Below are 26,526 nucleotides of genomic sequence, written 5' to 3' on the forward strand. Positions count from 1 at the left end.
TAAAAACCAGAGTGCTCAGAGGCACGGGAGGAAAACAAAGGAGCTTGCTGTTCCAACCGGCTTTCCTAATGCCTCCTGCAGTAATAACCCTGCAACCCCTAGGGTAAGGTAGCTTCCGTAAAGATAAGCCAGTTACCCTCATGCTAGTTTGCTTTGCAAATGCCAGCGGAGAAGAGCAGCTTACAGGCTACTCCACCGGGAGATCTTTGGAGACTAACCCTGGACCACCTCATTCACAGTCATCTTGCCATCCTTTCCCCAGTCTGGGAAGATACACACTTCTCGTCCTTGAAATAATGATGTCTTAAGCCTCTGTCCAAGGGTAACATCTCCAGGGGAGTTGAGACAACAATAAGGAAACAAATATTACAAATGCTCAAAAGTATTCCTGTGGCTAAATCTTCCTTATGCTTCTATAAGAACTAATTCCTCCCTTCTTCCCTGCCTCCCTCCTTCCCTTCCTTCCTCCTTCTCTCTCTTTTCTTTTTTCATTTCTAGAAAGGGGGTGTTGGGTAGTGTAGGAGACAATGAAAGCCCACAACTATTGAATTATCTTCAAAGGAGTTTAATTAATTAATTTATTTATTAAAAGATTTTATTTTATTTATTTGACAGAGAGCAAGTGAGAGCATGAGCGGAGGGCGGGGGGAGGGCAGGGCGGGGAGGAAGGGGCAGAAGGAGAGGAAGAAGCAGATACCCCACTGAGCAGGAAGCCTGACTACAAGGGGCTGGATCCCAGGACCCTGAGATCATGACCTGAGCCGAAGTCAGACGCTTAACTTACTGAGCCACCCAGGCGGCCCTAAAGAGGAGTTTAAATGCACTCACGTATCAAGCAGAATAACACACAGTTAAAGATCTGTGGGTCTTTGGAGGCCAACAGGTACAGGTATGAGTCCTGGTTTCAACACAACCCTCAGGCCCAGCCAAGAGCCATCAAGCTGGTTACAGAAACAGGGGCTCTAACTTCAACCACTGACAAACACTGGGTTGGCTAAGTCATCTCAGGGGCGAAACTGTCGATTCCACATGGACTAAAACTGTCTCTTCTTTGTCACCAAATTAGTTTTTGATGTGTTGTGTGAATAGCCTCAGTCAGAAAGCTTAGGATACATCGGTTCCACGGAGTGGAAGGTGATAGCTACTATTTCAAATGTTGGCAAGTGCTGGTTTAAACAAGTTCAAGTTTTCTTGACTGATTTCTCTGCTCCTTTCAGAGGCCAACGTGCACGCAATTCTGTAAGAGGAGGAAGTAGCAGGTAATGTTTCTCAAATTTCTTTAGCTGTACGATCCAGTTTTTGTGGAGTGAGTCAAGGGACCAGTGTTCTACGGGATAAAGCTTTGGAAATAACCACCAGTCCTAGGAGATCCCACCACAGCTAGTGTCTGTCCAGAGCCTCGACAGCAAACCATTTCTGAGCCACAAGATGTCAGCAAGCTAATAGTTACTTTGTTGCCTTTTGATTTGATGCCTCTGTAGGATTTCCCTGAGTCCCTGGGATCACAACCCTGTGCAGAAGTTAACCTGCTCAACTGAAAACAACCGTCCTCACATTGTGGATGGAGTCCTCCAGAGAGGTCCACCCAGCCTTCACACTGTTGAATGCCTCATGATCTGGTTCCGGTTACATTGAATTTTCCTACCGAAATAAAAAAGGTAAGACTTTTTAAAAAGATCTTCTGGGGCACCGGGGTGGGTCAGTCGGTTGAGCGTTCAGCTCTTGGTTTTGGCTCAGGTCATGACCTCAGGGTCCTGGAATCCAGCGCCACATTGGGCTCTATGCTGGGCATGGAACCTGCTTAAAATTCTCTCTAGCCCTCTGCCCCTCCAGCATCCCCTCCTTGTCTTAAAACAAAACAAAACAAAACAAATCTTCTAAGAAATAGAAACCAAGACAAAATGCCATTTGTCCAAACACATTATTTTCTTACTCCTGCTAACGGGAGACAGTGCCCACTAATTGCCAAGATTGAATCATTCCATCTGAGGACAGGGTTTCTCACAGTTGCCAAACCAATTTGCTGCTCTATAAACTTTAGAAATTAAAATACTAATAGATGCATCAGCCTTCCAAACACAGGGATAATATTTCAATAGTAAATAAACATTGTTGCCAGGAAAATGGGTGTTTTCAAAATGGGTGTTTTCTACTTCCTTGCCGTGAAAGGAATATGGGCTCTGAGACACTTTGGCTCCGGTGGCAGCAAATATCTTTCAGGCAGAAAGCACTCTGCTAGTAGGTCCCCTTTTCTCTTGTAGTTGTTAAGGTCCAGAAACTGCCCTTGACACGGGCAACGATTCTTCCACATGCATCTTATATAGCTCAAAGTATTCCAGAGCTAACCAAAAAGAAGAAATAAGTAACAGCCTCCCCAAATCATACATATTATATATGTATATAAAAAGAAAAAGTATAAATATTTTATATATGTATATAAAATAAAAGTGTGTGTATTATATATATAATATATGTGTGTATTATATATATCTATATGTGTGGGTGCATTATATATATATATAATCTCACTAAGGAATCTTTGAGGAGAAGGGGTAGAATTTCTGACAATGGCAGGTACCAACTACCAAAAATGTTTCTATGTCAGTGATCAACAATGACTTTCTCTGAACTCCTAGAACACTTATCTGAACAGCGTTACTCTGTAATTATTAACTCTCCACAAGTTAGTGTTTGCTGTTACTCTCCCTCCGGAGCCCTGGTGAGCTTCTGCAGGGGCAGTGGCAAACCCAAGCTAGAGGCTCAGTCAATGTTTGTTGGGTTGAGTCATGTTGACCTTAGAGACCTGCTTGCTAGCTCTGTCTCTATCATTATATCAATATGATTGAGGACGAATTATTTAAGCTCTCTGGGTCATAGTTTCTATGTTTCTAAAACAAGCAAGTTGGATCAAACGACTTCCATGATCCTGTCGGACCTACAGGTCTCTGAGTCTCTGTTCTTTACTTCAAATTCTTCACTTGCAAAGTAAGGATAAAGTCTTGATTTAACTCTAGGAACCAGTCCCTTAAGGGGTTAGTGTGACTGTCCTTTTTTTCTAAGTGCTCCTCCCCCTGGGGCAGGAGTCATCCATAAATGCAGGATGACAAGGTAACCAGCCATCCGATATGTTTAGAGAACGCTCAAATGTCTTTCCCTTTCACGCTCTATTCCTGTGACATGGTAACTGAATTTCACAATAATTCTTTGTATTTAGTTAGTGTTTTACATTTTATACAATTTTGCTTCATGTATTTTCTTTTGGTACTCATGAGTGCCTTACCAAGTAGGAAGAGTAGATATTAGTCCTATGTCACAGATCTGGAAATTGGGACTCAGATACATGAATTTGCCTAACGGCACCCAGGAGCTATGAATTCAGCCTGTGTGTCCTCTCCACTGCCCTCACTGTCTGAACCTCGGCACCATGGCCAGGAAGTAAGCCTGTCCCCTGAGCGGGGTGGGGGTGGCATTGAGGACTCTTATATTCAGCACACATTGCTAACGTCTCACGCATTTAGGTCCCAGGACTAGCATGATACCAGAAAATTAGTCCAGCATTTTCCACAATGTACTTCATGAAACACTAGCATCATGAGATTTCCCTGAGAAAAAGAAAATCTTGCAGTCAAATCAACTGTATTATATTTATATTTAGAACCCTTTGTGCATGAAATATTATTGACAGATTTCTGCCCACAAGCCCTCTTGAGATCCTGCTGAAAAGCAATATAGGAGTATGAAAAAGAATAATCTCCCACGAATAAGAGAATGAGACAGGGTCACCAACAGACAAGGGATTTAGACAAATTTCTGGAGGAGGGACGGCAGCTAGGAGCATATTGACTCATGAGAGAGGACAGAGAAAGCTATAATCCAGAGTAAATCCCAAGGTAGCTGCAGAGAAGGTGGGGGCCATGTTCCTTCCCTTCCAGGACCCTGGAGAAGCTGTGGGCTTGGACTTGGCCAGTGGGTGGGAGGCGAAATGTGGGGTTCAAGTGAGTGACTCACTTGGAACAGCTCTGCAAGACGACAGCCAATTGCCACCCCCAGCTGGAGGTGACATTTACCTCCAGGCTCTCAGTGAAGGTTCTTCTCCTCAGGAAGCCATCAGAGGAGCTGCAGGAGAGCTCAGGCTTCCGGTGGGGGTGTGGCAGCACCAGGGTAAAGCCTTGCTCGCTCCAACATTTGGAGATCGACTCCCTTCTTTCTTACCCTGAAGTGAGGGTGGTGGATTTGAACTCCTCTGTCTCTCTACCTTCATCGGGTGGTGTGGGAAGCTTTGGAAAAGGAACAGTTAGAAAATAAGATGAGAGTTATTAGGATGAAAGAATGTATCTGCCCAAAATGAAAAATGTCATTGAAGAGCTGGGGAATAAAGAGTATATTTCAGAACAGAGAGAAAAACAAAGAGAGACAGATAATACAAGAGAAATAACAACAGGCAGAGGCCAAACCCAGAAGCAACACTATCCAATGAACTGGGGTTACAGAAAGAAAGGTCAGAGGATACAGAGAGCAGGGCCGTGCCCGACACCCTGCCACACTCAGTCCCACACGTCGTGGGCCAGCCCCCAGACAGGCAGAGTCCTGGGCCCTGGAGCCGGCCGCCATGCTAGTGGCTCTGTGGAAAACAGTCAAGGGCAAGGCCAGGGGTACAAGGGAAACAGGAGGATAAGGGAACAGAGCAACAGGAGGTGCTGCTGGCTTGGATGGGGAGGAGGTGACAGCGGGCACGGAGTCAGGTGAGAAATTGAGCCATGTTCATCCACGTGTGTGAAAAATCAAAGGAGGAAAGTACGCAGTTGGAAGAGTGATGGGGCGCTGAGTGGGGGGCGAGCTCACTGTTCTCACTCATAACCTGAGGAGTTCCTCTAGACAATCTCCAAGCCTGGCATCATCAGAAAAGGGCCTTCGATCCCACGCAGTCAATGCACTTTAATTGCTGAGGTCGGCGTTAGTGAGTTGAGGGCACACATCACGTCTGATGAAGTGCTGAGAAACATCAGGCTAAGCTCCAGCTTAGCCTCTGCTCCTCTTCTCCGCCAGCTGTTTCCTCCGACGCTCCTGGGAGTGGGGTTTTATACTGTGGCTATTTTTAGTTGCTCGGTCCGCAGGGGTTGACGGGACCTATTGCCTCAAGAGGCTGACGAGAACTTTCCCCTGGGGGAGAGGCATTCCATTCTGTAATCTTGCCCCGAAGGGCTGTCTAATTGAGATTTGACAATTGGCAACTCGGAGAACGAGAGCCCTCCTTCGTGAAAGGCGAGATCAGGTAGCCGTGCTGTGTACTTAGCAGTCAGCAAGAAAAGGGCCAAGTTATTTTGGTCAGGAGATCTAGAGTGGCCATTCAAAACCTTTCACTGAGATAAGGGGGACTGTTTTGTTGGGGTTGATTGAGGCTTGAAAAGTCTTGGGTGGGGGAGGTCCAGGGAGGATACGCCTCATGCTGATTTTTCACAAGGGTCACCCAGGGCCTGTGCCCCAAACCACATGTTCCTTCCTTACCAGTCAAACAGGACACGGACTGGCATTCAGGAAAGCCACTGGAAAGGTCTGGTTGGGAGATTCTGAGCTAGGTATTTAATCTGCGAGTGCTGACATTTCCTTCCCTGCTCCCAGATAATAGGGGCAGGAGTGGCCCTAAAACCCCCCACTGCCAAACTCATCTTCCCAAAGCACAGTTCTGACCTTACAACTTCCTAGTTCGAAACCCTCGGAAACTCCCTGCTGCAAACAAAATACGCTTTATAAATCTTAACTGCGATTCCAGGCCTTGTTGCAGTCCAGCACATTCCCCCAGGTGTCATTTTGTTTCTCCATGTCTCGACCTTCAGCCCCCTGATGCTCCATCCAAATTTTGTCATAGAATGTGCCCTATAAAGATTGTTTCCCACCTCCGTGCCTGTTATGGACTGAATGCTGTGTCCTCTCAGAATTCACCTGTTGAAGCCCTGTGTCCCAATGTGGTTATATTTAGAGATGGGGCCTATAAGGAAACAGTTAAGGTTAAAGGAGGTCATAAGGTGCGACCCTGCACCAGTAAGACTAGTGTCCTTATATTATAAGAAAAGATACCAGAGAGCTCACTCTTCTCTCTGTGAGGACACAGAGAAAAGGCTGCCATCCATAAGCCATGAAGAAAGCTGTCATCAGACCTACCATGCTTGCACCTGGCCCTTAGATTTCTAGGCTCCAGGACTGTGAGAACATAAATGGCTGTTGTAAAACCTCCCAGTCTGTGGTGTTTTGTTAGGCAGCCCGAGCTGACTGATACAACACCCTTGCGTGTACAGTCCCTCTTCACAGACTGTCCCTTTCACTATTTCCACTGGACTAAGTCCTTCAAAGAAATTCTTCCTATTCTGTGAAGGATTTTTTTCACTTTCTGACTGAATAAAGTTACTTGTAAACATGAAATCTTTCCTACTGAGTTGAAAGTTCTTGAAGTCCTTGATGTTACTCATCTGTGTGTTGCCCAAAACAATCCAACCAGCATCTTTAATGTGAAAAAAAAAATAGAGCTGTCCTCTATGAGTGCCTTCTCTGGGTATGCGTGAAATGCTTTCCGTGTTTAGCTGGAATCTTCACAATCACCTCACAAGGAAGATATTGTTATTCTCATTTTAAAAAGGGTGAAACTTACTGTATGATTTTACTTATACGAGGTCTCTCGAATAGCCTAACTCATCGAGACGAGAAGCAGAATGGTGCTTGACAAGGGCTAGGGGGAAGGGGAATGGAGCGTTACTATTTAACTGGTATAGAGTTTCTGTTTTGCCAGATGATAAGAATTCTGTGGGTATATGGTGTTGGTGCGATAGCATGACAGTGTGAATGTATTTAATGCCACTGAACAATACACTTAAAAAATGGTTAAGAAGTTAAATTTTTTGTTAGGTGCCTTTTCCCACAATTTTTTAAAATGGTGAAACTGAGTCTAAAGTAATTTGCCCAAGGCCATCCAGCAGGAAGGAAGAAAGGCTTGGATTTGAGCCTCCTCTGCCCACTCTGCTTGTTTTGTTCCATTTTGGTGCATCTTCTTTCCTCTTTGCAAAACTGTTGGTGCTCCTCAACCCTCTAGCCTTAGCTTTCTTGGATTCTGGGTTCAGAGTTAGAAAGAGATGGCCTCTCGAGGCAAACGGAGTAGAGCAACATGCCCCCTTTCTGCAGAAGCAGTCTTACGGACACCTGGTTTCTGGGGGAGACTTGGTTGGATGCCAGCCCTACCTCCCTTAGCCAAGCACCCTTGCGTGTGGTCCAACCTACACAGTGAGCGGAGTGTGGAATGGGTTGTCCCAGCTTATGAGAGCCAACTGTGCACATCTCTTCCCAACTCGCTGTTCAGTGATGCCACACTGGCAGCTTGAAATTGGCTTTGGTGGGAATATTTGCACTATAGAAACCAGCAAATACTAATAATTAAGACTTTTCTCCCCAGAGAACCTGTTGCTAATCGTTTACTGTGCTCAATGTGCAAACTGACTTTATTAGGGTCTTTACTCTCTTGATACGAACTTCTTCACACTAACAATTACTACAGCTGTTATTTCTACACGCCAGTGGGATCTCTACAGCTGATCTTGTCCCTCTTTCTACTTTTACACCCATATGTCTGCATGCCTATGGGGCACATCAACCTATATAGGCCAGGACACATTAAAATGTTGAACACACCTCCCTTTACCCAAACTTTCTCCTCCTTAATCTGTAGGGTCACATTTCCATGGTATTCTGCATCCAAGGACGTACTCGGTCTCAGATGTTCTCTTCCCCGAAGTAATTTTCACTGACTGCATGTTTTTCATTGTTCTTTGTATTAGTCCAGACTCTCATCGCCTCTCACCTGTGATGTAATGTTGACTGGTCATCTTAACCAGCTAACTGGTCTACCAGCTTCCATCCTCCTTATTGTATCAGAGTTTCATAGCTGTTCAAATGTGATCAGTCATTATTCTGCTTTGCCAAAGGAGCTATGTCCTGAGATGGTAAGGATGGGGCAAGTCTCCCCAAGGTTCCTCTGCATTTCCTAAGATCTTGTTCTCTGAGGAGAATGAGAAAAATGATAGACTGGTCTTTTTAATGCTATGGCAGCAGGGACTGTACCTGCAGTGTTCACCACTGAATCCCCAACATCTGGCACTAAGCCAGGAATAGAAGAGACACTGATTCCTACCTGCTACCCCAGTGCCCACATTTCTTTCAAAGTTTAAGACCTTCTTCCTCCATGAAGCCTTCCCAGATCAATCCAATCCTCTTTTATCCCTGGTTTTTTTTTCCGCCTTTAAAGATTTATTTATTTGAGAGAGAGAGAAAGCACAAATGGGGGAAGAGATAAAAGCAGGTTTCCCGCCAAGCCAGGAGCCTGATGCAGGACTCAATCCCAGGACCCCGGGATCCTGACCTGAGCTGAGGGTAGACGTTTAACCAATTGAGCCACCCAGGAGCCCCTCCTCTTTCATCTCTGAATGCCTTTAGTGCTTATTTGGTACTGTGCATCGTATGTTCTAGAAACTGTTTCTCTTGTATTAACTTCTAAATGCTTCACAAGTTCATCCTTCTCCCTGAGCCAGCTGATCACAGTCTCACAGAAAGAAGCCCATCTTAGACTGCTTTTCTATCTCTCACAGTATCGGCACATGAAGGACAGAGTGCAGGCTCAATAAAGATTAATTGACCTTTGATTTGAAAGGGATGAAAGGGGTGCATAGAATGGTGTAGGCAATTGACTTGGGTTCGTTCTTGCAGCTATTAAACTTTTATTATAGAATAAGAACATATCACACTCAAAAGAGAATTGTTCAACCTTCACCCTCACATTTTCTCAGTAAACAACACCCCCCCACCCCAGGTAACCTTCCCTGCTTCCACTTGCCAGGTTACTTTGAATAAGAAGAAGGACCCTGATCTGTAAGCCTGGGTTTCAGGATTAATGCTCCATTCGGCCCTGGTGTTTGAAGAGGCCGCTTCTTCCATCCTCAAAGTTGCTGCCGCTTGGATGGAGAGCATTTGCCACAGAGAGACGCTCAGTGAGCCTGGGCTTGGCTGATGGATATTGACAGCTTTATTGAGATTCACAAGAGCTGATTATTAGTTGAAGGGCTTTGCCTAAACAGTTGCCGGTTTAAACCAATTGATTCCTCTGAACTTGTAGCACAGGTACTATTTATTAATATGAATAATTTTCATCAGTGATTTCTTTATTTTGTGGGCATGACCACCCTTTGGTCTCACTAAAGCTAGCCACCCACCCTGCTATTTTTCAGAGGAAGGAATAAAGGTTCAGAGAGGGGCCTGTGACCACACAGCTGATTGATGTTCATGCCAGATCTGAAGCCAGCTCACCCTATGATATCATCGTCCTATAGAACATTCTGCAATAGTAACAATATTCCATATCTGCATTTTCCAATACAGTAGCCATTAACCCCATGTGGCTGTTGAGCCCTTGAAATGTGGCTATATGACTGAGGAACTGAATCTCTGATATTTTTTTCATGTAAATTAATTTAAATGTAAATAGCCATAAGTGGCTAATGACCATTGTTTCAAATAGCGCAGTTCTAGAACAGCCAAGCCAGTTCATGGGGGGTGCTACTGCAAATAGAAGAAGCCGATCTACGCAGCGCCTTCCTTTCCTGCCACCACAGAAGAGGACTAGACTATTTCTGCAGAGGGAAAACACACACGGCTTCAGTGCAGTCAACAAGAGGCACTTATGTCAGTTATCCATCACCACCCCACATATTTGCTATGCAATTCTTATCACCGAAACCTCAGAACGTTAGTGGTTTCCTAAACAATGCATTCTCTTATTTATTTTGGCTGTTGCCATGTTACCGCTGTGCACCAAGCCATGGCAATAATGGGAGGCTGATGGCTTGTGACAGGCCTGGCCACTTCCGTCGACCCACAGGCTCATGAAGGGATGTGGAAGGCTCTGCTATCAAGCATAAAAGTGAGGCATGGCTTAAAGCCCAGATTTCTAATCTTTGTCCTTGCAAGATCTTTGTCATGCACAGAACACTTGATTTCAGGCCTCATTCACATGGGAGGCCATCTCATATTTTTGAGGGAGTGTCATCCGAGAGCAGAGCTGCCAGTTAGCCCATTCTCCCATGTAGACAATATGGTTCACACACAAATTCATTCTAGACACTTGGGGCTTGGGTACTGGAAGGTAGCTTGAAAATAGGATTCCCTCATGGGAATAGTAGAGCCCACTCCTAAGATTTTCCAGAGGAACTCATGGAATCACCAGAGTTTGAATGGGAAGAGGCTGAAAGATGGCGTTGCCTTCCAGCTTGTGCTAGTAAATGATTAGCTGGGACATCTGTTTTTTTGTCTCTTCAAAGGTACAAAATGTTGCAAGTGACAACATGCTCTTTTTAAAAAAGAATGGAAAGAAGGAAGGTCAGCAAACAACCATTGTCTGAGGCCAAAATATTTGCTATGGTTGTCTCCCACAAAATCACTTTAGTGTCATTATCATTAGATTTTAGTCCAGTTGGACTTTATGACTGCATTCCAAACTGTGATTCAAACTTGAATTCAAGGGGCCAATGTTTGGAAAGAAAGGAGAAGCAACTCAAGAGAAGTGGGAATCTTAAAGTCAGTTAGGACAGTCTCCACTTCTGGCCAGAAGGAAGGAAAGGGACCCAGCTTTACACTTAACAACCAGATCATTACTTTAAATGACTAGTAAAGCAGACCAACTCTATAAAGTGATAGACATTTTTGGACATTGGGGAGAGGCAGCACAGAATCCAAATAGAGCTGGATGGTCTCTCTCAGTTGAGGGGACAACAGAGTTTGGGGTATGGAAACATGGGTGCAACTAGAATTCACAGATCTAAATAACAGAGGGGATGGAGCTGTAGAGAGAAAGACAGAGCAAGAGAGAGGGAGGGAGAAACTACCAAGTGTGGGAAAGAACTGGAAATGAATAGGAGAAAGTCACAGGATCTCACACAGGAAAGGGTAGTAGTTTGGTTCACAGCAGTCAGAGTGGAAAGACCTCCTTGTACACACTAGATGGAGTCCTCAGAAGGATGTTGCTTCAGGAGTGGAGCTAAACCATTTTTAGGATGGGATTTTCTGGACTCACCCTCACAAAGATTACAAGTAAGCTTCAGAAGGATCAAACTCATTCCAAGTAACTTAACTGCAACTCAGAATGAGGCCCAACACTTTAAAGAAACACAACAAAGTCCCGTATCAAACAACATAAAATTCACTATAGGACATTAAAATGTCATTAAGAATAGACTCCATATGTTTAAGAAAGTAGAAGAAAACATGAATATGATAAGGAGAGAATTGGCAATAAATTCAACACTTAGATTAAATCAACAAATAACTTGAGGGATGAGAATTACCAAATTCGTCCACAAAGAAAGCTATCCCTGGATATCCCTATACCTATTAAATACACTGAATTTTAAGGGAGGGGAAAACTTTCCTACCAAGAAGCTTCTAGTGAAGATGCCTCCACTGGGCAAATTCTACAAAACTATTAAGGAAAAAATCGTACCAATTCTACAAAAGCTCTCCCAAAAACAGAAGAGGAGGAAACACATTCTCAACTCACTCTATAAGGCCTGCATTATCTCGATAACAAAACCAGAAAAAGAAATTAAAAGAAAACTACAGACTAATATTTCTCATGAACACAGAGGCAAAAAATTTAACAAAATTGCACTAAATCAAATCTAGCAATCTATAACAATAATAATAAATCATGAAGTGAGGTTGATTCCAGAAACGTAAGTTTGGTTTAAGGCCTGAAAATCAATGAATTTATTTCACATTACAGAAGAATCACATGAGAGGTGCCTGGGTGTCTCAGTAGGTTAGGTGACCCACTCTTGATTTTGGCTTGGGTCATGGTCTCCAGGTCGTGAGATCTAACCCCAGGATGTGTCAGGCTTTGTGCTCAGCAGGGAGTCATATTGAGATTTTCCCTCTCCCTCTGGCTTCCCCATACTTGCACACTCTCACTCGCATGCACTCGCTCACTCTCTCTCTAAAATAAATAAAATCTTTTAAAAAAGAAAAAAGAAAAACTACATGATAACCTCACATTTGGCAAAATCCAATACACAGTCATGCTTTAAAAAACTCTTTTAAAAACTAGGAATAGAAGGGAACTTCAGACATCTGTGAGGGTGCCTGGGCGGCTCTGTTGGTCATCTGCCTTTGGCTCAGGTCATGATCTCAGGGTCCTGGGATTAAGCCTCATGTCAGGCTCCCTGATCAGCAGGGGAGTCTGTTTTTCCATCTCCCTCTGCCCCTCTCCCCTTCTGCTCTCTCTCTCAAATAAATAAATAAAATCTTTAAAATAAATAAATAAAATCTTAAAAATAAAGACATCTGTGAAAGGCATACAGTTAACATCATCCTTAATGATGAAAGATTGGATGTTTTCCTTCTCAGACTGGGAACAAAGCAAGGAAGGAAGGAAGGAATAAAAGAAAGAATACGGACTGGAAAGGAAGAAATAAAGATGTCCTTTTTTACAGATGACGTGAGAATATAGGAGAAAATCTCTGTGACCTTGGATTAGACAATCATGTCTTAGAAAGGACACAAAAAGCACAAATCATAGAAGAAAAAATTGAAAAATGGACTCTTCAAGATCAAAAACTTCTACGTTCAAAAGACTCTATTCTGGAAATGAAAAGTCAAGTCACAGAATTGTAAACTATTTGTAAAACACTGTATCTAATAAAGAAATTGTATTGTGAATATATAAAGAACTCTTAAAATTCAATATAAAAAGACATGATACTAAAATAATAAAAACTCAACATCACCCATCATCAGGGAAACGCCAATCAAAACCACAATGAGATAATCACCTCATACCTGTCAGAATAGCTAAAATAAAAAACACAAGAAACAACAGGTGTTGGTGAAGATGTGGAGAAAAAGGAATAGTTTGCACTGTTGGTGAGAATGAAAACTGATGCCGTCACTGTGGAAGACAGTATGGAGTTTCCTCAAAAAGTTCAAAATAGAACTACCTTGCAATCCAGTAATTGCACAACTGGATATTTACCCCCAAAATACAAAACCACTAATCAAAGGGATACATGCACTCTTAGGTTTAGAGTGGCATTATTTACAATAGCCAAATTGTGGAAGCAGCCCAAGGGTCCATCGACTGATGAATATGGATGAAGAAGAGGTGGTGGATATAGATGATGGCATATTACTCAGTCATAAACAAGAAATGAGATCTTGCCGATTGCACCAAGATGGGTGGAGCCTGAGAGTATAATGCTAAGGGATATAAGCCACACATATGTGCAAATTAAGAAACAAACAAACAAACACAGGATTAAAAAAAGAGAGAGAGAGAGACAAACCAAGTAACAGATGGAGAACAAACTGATAGTTACCAGCGGGGAGGTGGGTGGGGGATGGGTGAAATAGGAGATGGGGACTAAGCAGGGGACTTGTTGTGATGAGCACTGGTTTCTATATGGAAGTGTTGAATCCCTATATTGTACCCTTAACACTAATATAACACTGTATATTAACTATACTAGGATCAAAATTTTTTTAAATGTGAATTAAAGCTGCAAGGAAACACCATTATACATTTACCGGTACCAGTTTTATGCCTAAAACTGAAAAGATTGAAAATACCAAGTACTGGAAAGAAAGCAACTAGAAGTCTCATACAAATTCTGGCAGTCACTTGGAAAATAATTTGAACGTTTTTGATAAGATGAAATACCCACTGACCATATGATCCAGTAATTCCACTCCTAAGTATTTGCCCAAGAGAAAGGAAAACATAATCAGTGCAGATGCTTATGTGTGCATGTTTATAGTCACTTTGTTATAATAGCCCCAAACAGAGAAAGAACCCAAGTGTCCATCAACCGGTGAATGCACGAACAAATTGTGGCATCCTCACACCATGGAATACTACTTAGTAATAAAAAGGAACAAACGGCTGATTGATATGCCAACATTGATGAATTAGAAAGCTTAATGCTGGGGCACCTGGGTGGCTCAGTGGTTAGGCGTCTGCCTTCAGCTCAGGGCGTGATCCCAGCGTTGTCGGATCGAGCCCCACATCAGGCTCTTCCACTATGAGCCTGCTTCTTCCTCTCCCACTCCCCCTGCTTGTGTTCCCTCTCTTGCGGGCTGTCTCTATCTCTGTTGAATAAATAAATAAAATCTTAAAAAAAAAAAGGAAGCTTAATTCTAAGTGAAAGAAACTGCACACAAAAGATTATGGAGTTTACCTCCATGTACATACTTTCTAAAAGGCAAAACTACACTGTTAGAAAGAGGTTCAGTGGTTTCCAGGAGTCGGAGTGTGGCCGGGAGGAGATTCATGACAAATGAACAGGACGGAACTTTTTGAGGTGATGGAAATGTTTTACATCACGATCATGGCAGTTGTTACACAATTGTACACGCTTGTCAAAACTTACTGAAGGGTACGTTTCAAATTGCTAGATGTATGCAAATTATATCCCAATAAAATTTGCCCCAAAGAAGCATGATACATAATAGAGTATATGGTAATATCGTTAGGTATTAAATAAGAGGGGAAAAAGGAGAGAATTTTAAATATTGAACACACATATATACGCTGGAATATATCGCAAAATATCTCAGGAAGCAAGCATATATGTGAAATTTTGAGAATGAATTGCTTCATAATGAAAATGGGGTATCTGAGGGGTTATGATGGAGGAGAGGCTCTCTCTTTTGTAGCTTTCAAATTTTGAACCATGCAAATAATAAGCCTATTTAAAGGGGGAGAAAAGTCAGTAAAGTTCCAAAACCTGCTATTATTTGGTATGATTTGAGTCAAAATCCACTTTCTATGTGTGAACATCTCTCTTTGTTACTCATCATTTCCTCCTTCCCCTATTTTAAAAATCACGGGACTGCCTGAGAGTATGTTCAATATTTACTTCAGAGCATGGCAATAATATAAACTTAAAATATGACCAAGAGAGGGTCCCTGTGGGATGGAGATAGTTTTCCTGCAGGGTAGAATGAAGTTCCAGGCACAGCAGGTTAGAAGCCAGTGGGAGTTCTCAGGCTTACCTCCTACAACTATCTGTTTTATAGGTGAGACATCTAAGCCCCAGAGAGTACATGTGACTTCCCTAACGTTGCACAGTTAGTCAGTGTCAGAATCCAGATGGGGACCCAGCTCTTAAGCCTTATTACAGAGATAATACCAGGAGAGCAGGTTGACTTAGCACGGAGCCCGATTCAAAGTAAACATTCAGTAAATATGAATTTCCCCTTTGCTTCTTCCCCCTATATCAGCTGGCGTCTCATCAGGACTCACCAGCCACACACCCCCACCTCAAAGTCAAATATCAGTGGATTCAGGGACGTAAGGGCCTTTGCTTTAATGCTGACCGCATTTCTCAGAATACACAACTAAGTTTTCTCTCCAAAAAAAGAACTTAACTGCTTTTCCCATAAGTGCTCAGTTTCAATCAATTTGACAAAAATTGATGAGCCCGGGCTCCGCGCTAACAGCGGGTATACCTACACAGGGGAGTAAGATGTGGCCCAGAATGCTTTCCCCGTGGTGCTTTCAGACCAGGGAGGAACAACCGTGCTTGGATGACTGAAACGTTAGGTGACACATGCTAAGGAGGTAAGCATTAAGGGAATCTCACATGGAACCACCTGGAGGTTTAGAAATGGCTTCGCAGGTGAAATGAGTCCAGAAAGATGAGGAGAAGTTGGTCAGCTGACAGAGGGGAGGAAATGCTAGAGACAGAGGAGTCAGCATGGGCCAAGCCAGGAGGGGCAGAGCAGCATCCACTCTGTAGGGAGCTTGGCAATCCGGGGGCGTAATGAATGAGGCACGATGTGGAGGGAGATGGGACCAGAGAGGCCGTTAGGTTGTTGGGGCAGGGCTAAAATCTTGCTTATGCTCAAGAGTGGACTTGATCACATTGGCAAGGGGGCGGGGCTTAAAGCAGAGAAGTTAAGTATCCAATAGGCCAATTTGTCCCAAGGGACGGTCTTTACTCCATTAGGTGGCTGAAGGATACCTGAGAGTTCACTTGACTCTGAGCAACACTTACAGAGCCCCTGTGACAAGTCCAGCAGCCCACGGGACACTGTGTCACAGAGGTAAGTAAAATGTGGTCCCTTCCTCAAGGATCTAACAGTCTGGTGAGCTACTCTTTAAAAAATGGGGGCCCAGGAGCACCTGGGTGGCTCAGTCGGTTAAGCGTCTGCCTTCAGTTCAGGTCATGATCTCAGAGTCATGGTGGAGCCCAGAGTTGGGCTTGCTCCTCAGCGGGGAGTCTGCTTCTCCCTCTCCCTCTTCCTCCTCCTCCTGCTCTGTCTCTGTCTCTCTCTCAGATAAATATATAAAATCTTAAAAAAATCGGAGCCCAGAAAAGGATCTCTCGTCCGCTAGTCCAACACTGTGCCCCTCCCCCAGTATTCTGATCGGCAGCCCCCACCCGGTCAGTTGGTGTTCTCTCCCCCAGTGTTGACACTACTCACCTTCTCCTGGTTCACGTGTTTGGTTTGGCTCCTATGTCTATTGACAGGCAGTGTTTGGTCAATTATATGGATGCAGAAACACAAAGGCAGGCCCAGGAGCAAGGACACATTGCATTAGCTGTGGTGACATTGTTACCACAGGCTGCTCCTTGTACTGTTTAACACTGACAGCTGTGGGAATCCTCCAGTCCTTTGATTCTAATGTTCCTTCAGAGCTCAACAAATCAAATTAAGCACTGAGAATATTGGCTTTCCGCCCAGCTTCAGAATGATGTTAAGAACGTGTCAGGCATTCTCATCAATGTCTGGGATCTAATGAGATGAGGGCACAAACAGTCCACAGACTTCTCACAGAACCCCTTGCATTTGGTGGAACTATGGACCCCAGGAGTGGCTGTCCATGTTCCCATGCTTCAACTCGACTAATTGCTACCTGCAGGGCTGTCGTGAGTTGAAGAGCGCCTCCCTCCCCAAAGACAGATCCCCCCAGAACCTGTAAATTATTTGGAAAAAAGAGTCTTCGTGGCTTTAATTAAATTAAGGACCCTGAGATGAGATCATCCTGGATTAGGAAGGGTTCTAAATCCATTGACAAGTCTTTACAAGTGAAGAGGAGAGGGGCGCTTGGGTGGCTGGGGTGGTTAAGCATCTGCCTTTGGCTCGGTCATGGTCTCAGGGTCCTGGGATCTAGCACCTTCCCCAACGTGGGCTCCCTGCTCAGTGCGGAGTTGGCTTCCCTTTGCCCCTCCCCATGCTCATGCTCTCTCTCTCAAATAAATAAATAAAATCTTTAGAGGAGAAAACAGAGGTAGACACAGGAGAGAAGGCCATGTGATGATGGCGCAGAGGCAGGAGTGATGGAGGCACAAGCCTTGAGCCACCAGGGGCTGGGACAAGCAAGGAATAACTCTCCCCTCGAGCTGGCAGAAGGATTGTCACTCCGCCAACACTTGACTGCAGACTTCTGGCCTCTAATGTTGTAAGAGAATAAAATCCTACTGTTTTAAGCTCCCTAGTTTATGGTCATTTGTCACAGCGACTCTATGAAACTAATATGGCGGCTTGGAGCCTCCCTGTTGCAAGCCACGGGACCAGCCTTCCTCCTGTTGCCTTGCCCTGAGCAGCCCTGGCGGTGGCTCATTCCCTCCTCTCTCCCTCCCTTCCTTCATTTAATCATCATTTAAGTAGCCATGGATTGGGTATATGAGAATAGATAAAAGGCAAGAGCTCACACTAGAGAGAGAGAGATACAGACATAAAGAGGTAATTGTAACATTCAGTGTTATGGGCTGAATTGTGTTCTCCCAAAATGTATCTGTTTAATCCTAATCCCTAGTACCTCAGAATGTGACTGCCTTTGGAGATAAGGTCCTTAATGAGGTAATGAAGTTAAAATTAGATCATTAGGTGGGCCCTGGTCCAATGTGACTGGTTGTCCCTATAAGAAGAGGAAATTAGGACACAGACACACACAGAGAAAGGACCATGTGAAGACACTGGAGGAAAATGACCATCTATAAGCCAGGGAGAGAGCCCTTGGAAGAAATCAACTCTGCCGACACCTTGGTTGAGAAAATAAATTTCTGTTGTTTAGGCCATGCAGTCTGAGGTACTTTGCTATGGGAACTGTAGAAAACTGATACATTGAAGTAAGAGCAATGAACAGCTATAGGGGAGACTCCATCCAGCCCTGCCTGGAGGAGCCAGGAGACGCATCTACAAGAGATGACCTCTAGGACAGTGAGTTGTCTCCAGAAGGGATAGTATTAAGAGCGAAAGCTTGAGCAAAAGCCCAGTCTTTAAATGGCATGAAGAGTGCAGTACAATACAAGTCAACACTTTTCGAGGCAAAGAGTGAATGGGGAGTAGCAGCTGACAAGGTAGGTCTTGGCTGAAAGCCTGATGGAGCATGAGGACCTTCATACATATTCTCTTCCTTCTGGCCTTTTCCCTGGAGACAGTGGGGAGCACTGCATGGCTAGAAACAGGGCATGGTCAGATGCGCTCTTTATATGGACCATGCTGGTGGCTATGTGGGGGCTTCCTGGGAGAGAGATTAGCCTAGAGGCAGAGTGACCAGTTGAATAACTGTGGCCAAGATGACAATGGCCAGTGGTGGCCGAGATGGAGAGAATATTCAGGAGGCGAAATTGACTAGACCATTGGGAAGTGAAGAAGTAAAAACGTATGTTACTCAAGTTTTAGTCTGTGTCAGTGGTGATGCTGCCCACCAAGGTAGTTGTGGCTACATTGACATGAAGCTTGCAGTCCTTGGGGGGAAATGTCCAAAATTTTCCCTAGAAAACATGTGGATCCTAGTATGGGTATTTATGTCAGAATATCACATCGCCTTCATTTTCAGAGCTGGCATAATCCCCATAATGATTCAGGTACTGCTCCTTCGTTACTCTTTTGGGAGGGTTTCTTCACAAGGTTTCTTGAGATACTAAAAGGCTTAGACCAAGCAGCTGGCTCCGTAGGAAGGAAAAGGAAGTAACTGGGCCATTCATAGCCCATTCTACTCCCCCAACACGGACATAAAAGGTATAGGTGGGACAAGTGGAACGCATCACAATGATAAATGACATCAAGGGTTCGTGAACTCTTCTGAGATTATCTTCCACAGAAAAAATTTGCATAGACATTTAGAATGTTCCAGAACCTCCCAAAGCATATCCATGAACATCCAGCATCCCAGGCTAGGAATGCCAATATAAAGGAAAGTACCCTGGATTTAGCGGCCAAAGTCCCAGCCTGCTACTAATTTGCAGGCAGCCATGGGCAAGTTTGTGAACTCCTCTGGTTTTTAATTTTCATGTCATAGCACTAGAATTCTGTGACCTCTTTGATTGATGGCATTGGTTCACAAAGCCAACTAATTCATATAAGCTCCAGAAAATGATTTTGAATAAAATTGGCATTTGATTATGTTCCCAGCACCCTCATTAGGAAGAAATTATGAGAAGAATAGAAATCTTTGTTCACTCCTGCTCATTGCTCCATCTTTGTATAAGCTTCATTTGTTCCATGAAAGCATGATTGGACATATGCAACAGGCTCAGACTTGTCTCTTCTTACAGTGTTTCCGAGGACACACTTGACATGCCTTATTAGTGACACCAGGGATCATGGACTAGGAAGAACCTTTCAGGGCTCCAGCCATTTCTAGACATCTAAGTGCTAGCTACAATCTCTAAGTAGTCCAGCCAAGCTGAGACAGAACACACAAACACATTTTTTTAAACTGGAAACTGTGCTAAAACAGTATCAATAAAAACTTTGCGCTGAATCTATATATTCTCCAGCCCAAATGTAACACAACTAGGTATACATACAGCTAAAATATAAATCAGCATCACACTGCCTAGCTTTCTCCTGAAATTTGTCTGTATGTAGCCAAGAATCTAAATATTTGGACATAGCCAGATAGTTCGTTGATTGAATAAATTACCAAAAAATATATAGGTAGTCATTTTACATAACGAATTTACATCTAAATGCTTGAACTAATTTTAGAAATGAAGCTTGCAAAAACAAAACAAAAAACAAACCCACAAAAAGAAATGAAGTTTGCTACATGTCTGCACATAGTGCATGGAAATGCTATTTAATTTGCTTATCCATCACCGTAAACATTGTTTTGCTCCTGATATCACTCTCAGTTGCCTTCAGGATAAAATCCAAGACCCCCAGTTTGCTGTGCAAACTGCATTCCTAGGTCTTCAAGGTCATCACCTTCTCTAAACCTGTGCCTACCGTCTCTCCACGCTGTTCATGTTAGAATCAGCTAATGGTACATTCCTTAAATGTCCACTAACTATAGGGCACAGTGCTTAAAATAAAAATTATTATTTTATGGGTGATTCAGATTCATCACAATAAATAATAATTTAAGCTCATAAATACTGAGTGCTTATTATATGTCAGATACAATACCAAGCAACTAAATGGCTTGTCTTATTTAATCTTCATAACAATCCTATTAGGAGCATACTATTATAAAATCCATTTTACCAATGAGGAAACTGAGGCTCAGAGAAGCTAAACAATTGAACAGAAATTAACTGGTTAAGCCAGGTTTCAAACCATGCAACGTCAAGACCTGCTCCACGACATCTACTGCCGCCATCATCAGTGGCATAAATTACCTGCAGGACAGTGGCGTTCGTTTGTCCCATTTTTCTTTGTAATGACCATCATCAGAATACCTTTTTTTCTTTGCATTAAACAAAATAACACACATGTCTCTCTTTCTTCCTTTCTCTTTCCCCCACTTTGTCTCTGTCTCTCTCATTCTCTCTCTTTCTGCTTTCCTCTCTCCCTCTCTCCCTCTCTCTCTCTCTCTCTCTCTCTCTCTCTCTCTCTCTGTCTCTTATACACGCACATGCAAACACAATTATGTCTACAGGTCCCTCAGTTTTAGCAGAAAATATAGACAATTCTCACAATCCTATGTGGCAAATTCTGAACCAACCACCCCTCTTGGCTTCCTATAATACGGAACTCTCACTTGGTACCTTTTTTTCACTGGCTGTCAGTGAATTACCTGGAAGCAGTTATTTCTTTCCTTTTATTATCTTCAAGAATTGCACTTCTCTGTCTCTCCTACAAGACAGTTGGAGTTAAGATGTGGGTGTTCATCTCTTACGAGGTACCTGGCATGTAGTAAGCATGTTGTAAATGTTGCATGAATGGATGGGTGGGTGGACGGATGGAAGGAAGGCCAGAAGGAAGGAAGAAAGGAAGGGAAGAGGGAGGGGGGAGGGAGGAAAGACAGTGTATGAGCGTGAGCACATTTTCTCGCTCATGTATTCCTGGAGAAAAGGTCCAGAGGTGAAATGCGAGTAACATCACCATTCACTCAGTAGCTCTGGTCAAAACCCCTAGAGTCAACCTTGGCTTTTCTCTTTCTTTACAAATCACATCAGGAGAACCTTTCGGCTTGCTCCTCAAAGCCATTGCAGTCCTATTCCTCACTACCTCCACTGCGGTCACCACTGGCCAATCCACCCTTGTCTCTTGCCTAGTTTTTCAACTGCCTCCAGCTGTCCTCTCTGCTTCTACTCTTTCTCTGCTGCAGTCGGCCATCATATAAAGGCAGCCAGGGGGCGCCGGGTGGCTCAGTCAGTTGAGCGGCCTACTCTTGATTTCAGCTCAGGTCATGGTCTCAGGGTTGTGGGATCAAGCCCTGAGTGGGGCTTTGCGCTTAGTGCAGAGTCGGCTTGAGATTCCCTCTCTCCCTCTGCCCCTTCCCCCAATGCTTTACCGCTCTCCCTCTAAAATAAATAACTGAATCTTAAAAAAAAAAAAAAAAATGGCAGCCAGCTTTGATGACTCCCCTTATCACTGCGAGTAAAAGTAAAAGAGCTTCTCCACATGCTCTGTGCCCGCCTCCCACCTCTCTGGCCTCACCTGCTGCCACCTTACCTCCCCAGCTCCCCCCAATCCAGCCACGCTGCCTCCTCGCTCCCCTCCTCACTGTCACTCTGTCCCAGTGCGGGGAGCTCGCAAGTATGTCCATGTCCTGATTCCCAGAACCCATGAATGTTGTTTTCTGTGGCAATAGAGACTTCGCAGATGTGATTGAATTAAGGATCATAAAATAGAGATTATCCTGTATTATCCTGGTGGACCCAAATTCATCACGTCTTTTTATCAGAGGGACGCAAGAAGAGTCGGATCAGAAGAAAGCAGGGTGAGGAGAGAAGCCAGCAGAGCCACGGTGATAGGATGTGGGCCAGGAGCCAGGAATGAGGACAGCCTCTAGAAACTGGAAGAGGCAAGGAAACAGGTCGTCCCCGAAGCCTCTAGCAAGAACACAGCCTTGTCCACACCTTGTTTTAACTCCATAAGACTTAGTTCAGATTTCTGATCCCCAGAACTACAAATAGATTTGTGCTGTTTCAAGGCACTAAGTTGTGTGGTTATCTGTTATGGCAGCAACAGGACACGTTCACACCCATTACTCAGTTTCATGTTTCTTGAAAGTGCCATCACCCCCAGGCATATTTTGTATTTACTTATCTGCCCATCAGTTGCTTTTCCCACTACAGTGCAAAGTCGGGAGACCCAGGACTTTGTTATAAACCCAGGGCCTGGCACAATAATGATCTGTTGAATGAATAAATAAATGATATATCTTAATTAAGCAATCGCCCAACACCCTGAAATGGCTTGAGCCTCAGTAAAATGTTGGTTGAACACACAGTGACAAACCTGCGTGACATTTTTCCTGGCTTGTCTAGAACAGCTGAAAAGGCACATAAGTGAGTATGGGTTACCACGAATCCCAAGTGGTCCACACCGAAACAGCTCAGGGGAACAATCACCCCAGGACTCCATGGCAACAAGCCCTGCTAGGGAGATGATGAGCCCTAAAGCACACCTGAGCCCCATCCAATGCAGGGCTTGCAGCCTTCTGCCATCCCCCCACCCCAGAGCTGGGGAAGGAAGGAGCCTGAGCAGGTGACCCTCAGACCTTCCACCCCCATGAAGGCAGACAAGCCCCCGCACCCCCGCCTTTGCGTATAATTTCCATTCAACGAAGAGTAAAGAAGTACAGTGGGGATGGTGGGAGATTGGAATGCAGGGATTGTGAACACCACTCTTCTTAGATATTCAGTGCTGCTGAATATCTTTAAAATGAGTTCACACACAGGAGCTGAGGTCTCTTGGTTAATTATATGAAAAAGAATGTAAACCTGAAGAGTTCATTAACACCAGATCTTAAATAACGTAGGGCCACACATTCCTATCAAGCAGCTTTTCCTGTTGCTAATACCAGCAGGAGATGCCAATTCTTCTGTTTCCTCCTGCTTCTCTTTGGTTCAACACCAGTGGCAGGCTAATTTCTGGTGAAATCAACACTTTGCCAAATTTACAAACGTCTTGATGTGTCCGTAATGATGACGATGATCATAATGACAGGATCCACCTTGTCTGTTGTAAAAAGTGGCATGGATGGTTCTGTCCTGAGAAAAATACACCTACAAGTCCTCACTAGGAGGGGGGTTTGGGGGGGGTGGTTGGGGGGTTTTGTTTTCGTTTTTTTTTTTTTTAACTAACATAACAGTGATGTGGATTTAGAAGCTGGAAGGCTACTTGAATGCACCTGTCCGAACGTTAGTCACCTCCTCAGTGGAGCCTCTCCTGATTCCTTCTTGCACACTTGAGCACTTCCCCTGGAAATATCCACAGCACTCAGCTGGAGCCTCTAGTTCACCGAAATTAACCGCGTGCAAGTCTGTTTCTTGCACCACATTGCTCATTTCTTGACAGTAAGTTCCCTCCCTGTCTTCCATACCCCTTTCCCCCGCCAGATGCTCAACATAATACCACGCAAGTTTTGACCTAAGTATGAGCCGGACACTCCAGCTAGGTGCTTTTTAAAGACCTTGTGGTAGAATGAAGGAGACGCAATTTACACACAAAACAACTAGGGAAAAGTAAAAAGTAAAAAAATAATAATATATTAAACGAGCAAATAAAGTCTATTTTACTGGAGTTATTAGAAACCACAAAGGGGAGAAACAAGCATGAACTGAGGGTTCCGAGGATTCATTTTTATTAGCAAGAAATAGCGGCATTTACTAATACTCCACCTTCATACTAAGAAAAGTGTAAACTTGAATATTGTCAGGGAGTGGATATTGGGGGGAAATGTTCTTCCTTCTCGATTCATAAAAATGATTTGTCTAACCCTGAAATGCTTTTTTATGTCTTGGTAATATTGTAATAAATAGTCTTTACCACAATATCCGTCTAAAACAAAGATTACCAAAGTTCTGAGTTTATATATCGTAATTATTAAACATTAACATTGGCTATTATTGTCCTAATACTACTACCACTGAAATTGTTTCACTTCATCAGATATTTTAGTTATATTGGTACCAAAAGGGCAGGCCCAGTGACAAAGGTAACGTTTATTGACCATATATCTGAAGTATCTGTGACCTTAGAAATGCTAAGAAGAAACCCCCAGTGCCTGGCTGACTGTGGACTTGACTTCCTCTCGCAAGACTCGGTTTCATTTTTGAAAATCAAGTTGACAAAAGAAATCTAACCAGACAGGAAAACATACTCAATGTCTGTCACAAAGGTAAGGATTTGAGCCACATTTTCTGCTCACTTGTACGTGAACTCAAAAAAAAAAAAAAAACACATGCTTTGCCCATGGCATATAAAAGTCAATGGTTAGACGCACAATTAAAATGCACATTTTCCAATTCTTATACTTGGAGCAATTCTGAGTGAACTCTGGAACCGACTCATTTAACCAGCCCTACTCTTGAATATGTCTTGAGATCCAAGGACCGTGACATCCCGCATCTTTCCCTGGACATGCAGAGCGAAAGAAGACCCCAATTAGGCCATCCACCCATGCAGGGGTGTCTTTCAGAGACAGCCCTTACCTTCACAAACAGGCTGATCTCAGGATCCGTGGAAGTTCGTTCGTTTTCGTCCAAACCATTAGCAGCAGAATTGTTGGTGAAGAAGGTCCTGCTCTGCTGGATGGTGAAGTTTCGGGGGGAAAGCAGATCTTCCCCCATCATGCCTCCATCCTCCCGGGGTTCCTCTGGGCCAGGCTTCCGGTCCGGGGTTGGTGAGTGTAACTCTTCCACTGAGATGTCCCTGTCCTCCTGCCGCTCAGCTGGTTGAAGATCCTGGGACTCAGGCCATACCTCATCAGGCAGGAGGTAGTCTGCTGCTTCTGGCTGGGAAGAGGTCAAGTTCTCCTCCTCACCCCCAGCCACATACACTGACACGGAGTCATAGTCGTGGATTTCCAGTTCAGTGGCATAGACATGATTTTCCCGCAGGCCTTCGTGGATGTTATCATAGAGAGGACCTTCATCCTCTTCTGGCTGGTCTGGAAGCTCATACATCCGTTCCTTCTGGACTGTGTCATAGATGGTGCTATTTTCTTCGTCATTCATGTTCATCGATCGGATAGATCTTTTGCAGGAGGACCTGAATGAATCAGAAATTGAGAAAGGGATAGAGGATGCTGCACCACCTTGCAGAGCAATCAACAAGCTTTTGAAACACAGTGACTAGCAACAGTTACCAATGAGAGGTCTCTAACAATCATTTACCAGAGACTTTCATCAGCAAACCACAAGTCCATTGGACACAAGATAAAGCTTACACACTCAGTTAACTCCTTCACTCCTAAGCATAGTTTCAAGCAGATGCTGGGGTTTTCCTCATTGCCAGGAATTCTGAGACTCTTTGATTTAGCAAGGGGTTGAATTATCTTCCTGGTACACATTGAAATTCTGAATATTTAGCCATTTGTCAGTAAAGAGGGCTCCCTCTTCCAATTGCCTCCGAATGTTGACAGCATTCAAGAATTCTCTGCAGTTCGGGAGAGAACCGTTCTGCACAATGGTAACTCATCTATGACTAGCTGAATTCATTACCTAAAACAATTCTTCAAGTATCGATACCCTATGATATATGAGTTGTACATGCTCCAGTTAGGTAATAAATTCCATTTGCATTTCTTATCTGGCAATACCACTAGGTGATTAAATGGCAGAAGGAAAAGGAGATAAATGCATTGGTCTATAGTCACATCAGTACAGACGACCCAAAATAAAGAACTCAAAGATTTATGGCTTTGAATTTTTTTTTAAGATTTAATTTATTTATTTGACAGAGAGAATATAAACAGAGGGAAGAGCAGAGGGAGGGGGAGAGGTAGCCTGATGCGGGACTTGATCCCAGAACCCTGGGATCATGACCTGAGCTAAAGGCAGACTCTTAACCAACTGAGCCACCCAGGCACCCCAAGTTTTATTTTCCCTCTTAATCCATGTGATCATCACAGTCAACAAACCTTCACCAAGGTTCTGTTATGGACAGGACACCACACTGAGCACTAATCATATGTGTGAGAAGATACATTCTCTGCTGTCAAGAGACTTCTAACCATATTTGGAAGGCTAGGAAGAAAAACTAAACCCTAATGGGCACAGGATAAACTATTCGAAGGTCTTCTTAGTGCAATTG

General features: G+C 43.8%; 1 protein-coding gene across 1 annotated transcript in view; it reads right to left on the reverse strand.

Annotated features, from left to right (window-relative positions):
* Positions 1 to 26,526, reverse strand: part of CLIC5 (chloride intracellular channel 5) — a 160,190-nt gene that overhangs the window by 128,000 nt on the left and 5,664 nt on the right. Inside the window, exon 2 of the mRNA XM_002925622.4 lies at positions 24,924 to 25,482. Within this exon, the coding sequence (XP_002925668.2) occupies positions 24,924 to 25,482 (559 nt within the window). The remainder of the gene's footprint in view (positions 1 to 24,923; positions 25,483 to 26,526) is intronic.

This window comes from Ailuropoda melanoleuca, chromosome 19 (assembly GCF_002007445.2).
Source record: "Ailuropoda melanoleuca isolate Jingjing chromosome 19, ASM200744v2, whole genome shotgun sequence".
In the NCBI taxonomy this organism is placed as follows: domain Eukaryota; kingdom Metazoa; phylum Chordata; class Mammalia; order Carnivora; family Ursidae; genus Ailuropoda; species Ailuropoda melanoleuca.